At 38.1% G+C, this 3,283-nt stretch overlaps 1 protein-coding gene across 1 annotated transcript; it reads right to left on the bottom strand.

The window, feature by feature from the left end:
- Positions 1–666: 666 nt before the first annotated feature.
- LOC141653378 (putative sugar phosphate/phosphate translocator At3g14410) lies at positions 667–2,211 on the bottom strand. Its single transcript, XM_074461115.1, has 3 exons — positions 1,883–2,211; positions 1,515–1,783; positions 667–819 (listed from the first exon to the last, which is right to left on the bottom strand). The coding sequence occupies exons 1-3, from the start codon at positions 2,095–2,097 to the stop codon at positions 698–700; spliced, it is 606 nt and encodes a 201-aa protein (XP_074317216.1). The 5' UTR covers positions 2,098–2,211; the 3' UTR covers positions 667–697.
- Positions 2,212–3,283: the final 1,072 nt, after the last annotated feature.

The raw sequence follows: 3,283 nt of genomic DNA, 5'->3' as shown, positions 1-3,283 counted from the left end.
AACAGCTCAGGAGCCGGCATCCTTATCATCAGCCCAAACGGGGACGAATTTGAGTACGCCTTGAAGTTTACCTTCTCGGCCTCAATGCACTTATTTGGGCCGCAATGCACTTTCTTGGGGCTCCAAGAAACAGCGTGCTATCGCTTGTTCGTCCACCGAGGCCGAGTTTCGTGCTGTTGCCTCTACGACTGCCGAGTTAATGTGGTTGTAGTCCTTACTCACTTAACTTCGTGTTCCTCTCTCTCAACCACCGGTTATCTATTGTGATAATCTTAGTGCTACGAGCTATGCTGCTAACCCGGTTTTTCACTCCCGTATGAAGCATCTTGCTCTTGCATTTCATTTTGTTCGTGAACAAGTTCAGCAGGGTCATCTTCGCGTCCAGCACATTCCTAAGCCACGTTTTGCTTCTTTGCTCTCCAAGATTGGTCTCGCCTTTGGGTCGTCCATCTTGTGGGGGAATGTTAGGAATATTTCCGTAAATAAAGATTGTCCATAATTGTAGTTTCCTTATTATTGTAATTTCCGTATCTTAGGCTATTCGTTTGTTCTTTGGTAAATTTCATATGATAGCTTTCTTGCTCTTTAGGTCATTGTATTAGTATATAAGGCATTGTTGTATCCTTGTATAATTATCAATAAAAATCATCCTTTCATAAACCTTACAAACAAGACTTGCCATCTCCAGCACTCGTGGCTATTTCTCCAAAGATGATGACACCATTGGTACTGATTCATCGGTTTGAGGCCCTTTGGAGCTCCCTGAAGCGGCTTCTTTCTTCAATTTATGATTATTATATGCCACAACACCGCCAATAGCTAAACAAACAAATGTGGTTTTAGTTTGTGGGTTGCATAAGATAAGAACAAGCAGTAGAGTATGTAAAGAGTACCTGCCATATGCCAAAAGACTCGAAATCAATGTACTCTAATACTCCCTCCGTCCCAGTGAATTCTTTAAGTTTATTTTTTAAGAGTACGAAACAAATGTACAAAGCAACCCTTTTATTATCCTCATCTAATTTTTAAGAGTGCACTAGGACATGAGTGTTATAAGGGTACTTTGGTAATGTTAAAAGATAACATGTCGTCAAAAGAAAATGTAAAAATGTATTCAGTCTTTTCTAAACTTCGAGTTACAAGTAACCAGATAAGAATCATTACCGGAAGACATTACCAAATTCATCAATCAAAATCCAAAATTTATTGTCCTCATTTGATTTTGGTGGTTAATGAATTGTTCACAAGTATGACAAGCAATCACAATTATTTCTCTAAACATATACGAGTATATAGATATATAAGGGAGAAAATTATCTTTGTACTTAGATCTGATTTCCACATTACCATTTCTAAAAAAACTCAATTATTGTATACAACGACAAAATATTAATCAAAGTTGACATAATTTGACCACCAAAGTCAAGCGGGGATGGAGCAAATGATAGTAGGAGACCAGCTTTTGGGTTGGGGGTTGGGGGGAGAGAAGGTGAATTGAAAAGATGAAACTTTACCAATTCCATAGCCAAACAAATTTATCAATGTCAGCTTTGTATCGGCAAATAGAAGGGCAGACACTAGCACCACAATCCAATCCTTAACCACTCCAGCAACTCTAATGGTGAGAGCACTAGTATGAGAGATGACAAGGAAAACGGAGAGGTTGAGGGCAAAAGTACAAAGACAGTTAAGTAGCAGTACAAGAGGTGGAAAATTCCATGTTCCATTTCCATCCATCTTTGGCTTCTCAAGGAATATCCATGGAATCAAAAGGCAAAGAGCACTGTGAAAGAAAAAGTCAATTACAATAAGGGAATCTGGTAAATTCATGGCAGACTATTAAGGTTTCACTAAATAGAATAGATATAAATATTGAATATACCTGCAGGGACTGACGTAGTACATGATAGATATTGGATTAAGCTTCAGACCCTTTCTTTTCACCAGTATCTCCATAAAAATCAGCCGTAGGGCTTCCCCAACAACTCCTCCCATTTGGTACACCACACCCGCCCAATTGATATCTATTTCGCCATAAGAAGCAACTACAACCCCAAAGCTTATTATTGACATTATCAACAGCATTCTGCAACTCATTATTTCAAGCCCACCCACTCCAAGGACAAAAAATCGCACTCGCACCGTATATCCCGTGCACAAGTCAGAATCAGTTTCATAAATCTTTAGCACAACTTCATGGGAACTAGAAAAGTAATCTTGGGTTGATTGATGGTGGGTTCAATGAGCCTACATGTATCGTTGACACCGTCTTGGGTTGTGATCGATCGTAGATTTTATCTCGAGGGGCTGTCGTCGACGAAAATTGAATCAATGAACACATTTTTGGTAAGTCTGAACCACGGTTTTCAAATTGCAATTTCTCTCTCGTTTCTCAACGAAAGTTCGTTTCGAAAGATGTTTTCAAAACTATAAAGAACGTAGATTAAATATTTTCAAGTGATAAGGGATCGTTTTAAGTTATTGGGAATGAAAAAATAGGGAGAAGGGGACCGGTTTGCGCAGGAATTGACGCGAAAATAGAGTGTTTGTGCACTCTGTTTTTCGTGTTATGGGTGGTTGGGTAGTTGTTTTGGACGAGAATTGGTGAGTGTGGCGATTGAAATTGGGTGTTGGTAAAGGTTGGCATGTGGGTCAAAGGTTTGGTCGAATTTGCATCGAAAATCGTGCCCAAAACCGAGTTAAAATCGTGTATAAAACCATCGTAAAAATCGAGTTTTTCAAATACAATTAATAAAACAAATAAATTAAATTCAAAATGATTTATCAAATCAAAGATTATTTTATTTTCAATAAAATAAATAAATTCAAATTAAATAAATAAATAAAATGAATTTAAAAACATTTTAATTTAAATATCATTTAAAACGCTTCATCAACAACGCCCGTTCTACATCGTAAAACGAACCCAAATAATGACAAATGCCAACTAAGAGTACATGTCGTCCTATCATCATCAGGTGTTTGTTGAGGGACTACAAATTCCAATATCGACAGATACGGGTATCTACAACCATCTTACCCTTATATACTCCATCCTCCCCCTTATCCACTCACCTTATCCACTCACAAAATCACAACACAATCCCCACCCAACATTTTGTAAGAGAGAAAAAGGAGAGAAAGAGAAACAAGAAAAGGGAGATTGGAAGACCGTCTTTTGTCCCTCCGTCTCAAGATCATAAGGTAAGACCGTCTTAAACTAGTCTGTATGTTAATTAAATCATACCGTTGACCTGCCTTAACCCCAACTCATCTCTGACCA

The sequence above is a fragment of the Silene latifolia genome, chromosome 4 (assembly GCF_048544455.1).
Source record: "Silene latifolia isolate original U9 population chromosome 4, ASM4854445v1, whole genome shotgun sequence".
Taxonomy (NCBI): Eukaryota; Viridiplantae; Streptophyta; class Magnoliopsida; order Caryophyllales; family Caryophyllaceae; genus Silene; species Silene latifolia.
Note: the sequence above shows the minus strand (reverse complement) of the source record. Positions and strands in the feature narration are given on the sequence as shown.

What these genes read in the sequence shown, in the direction of transcription:
- LOC141653378 (XM_074461115.1), bottom strand. Translation starts at nt 2,097, where the DNA reads ATGAGTTGCAGAATGCTGTTGATAATGTCAATAATAAGCTTTGGGGTT. An exon ending in TACTACGTCAGTCCCTGCAG is followed by an intron (nt 1,784 to 1,882) that starts GTATATTCAATA and finishes TTTCTTTCACAG; the next exon opens with TGCTCTTTGCCTTTTGATTC. An exon ending in TTTGTTTGGCTATGGAATTG is followed by an intron (nt 820 to 1,514) that starts GTAAAGTTTCAT and finishes TTGTTTGTTTAG; the next exon opens with CTATTGGCGGTGTTGTGGCA.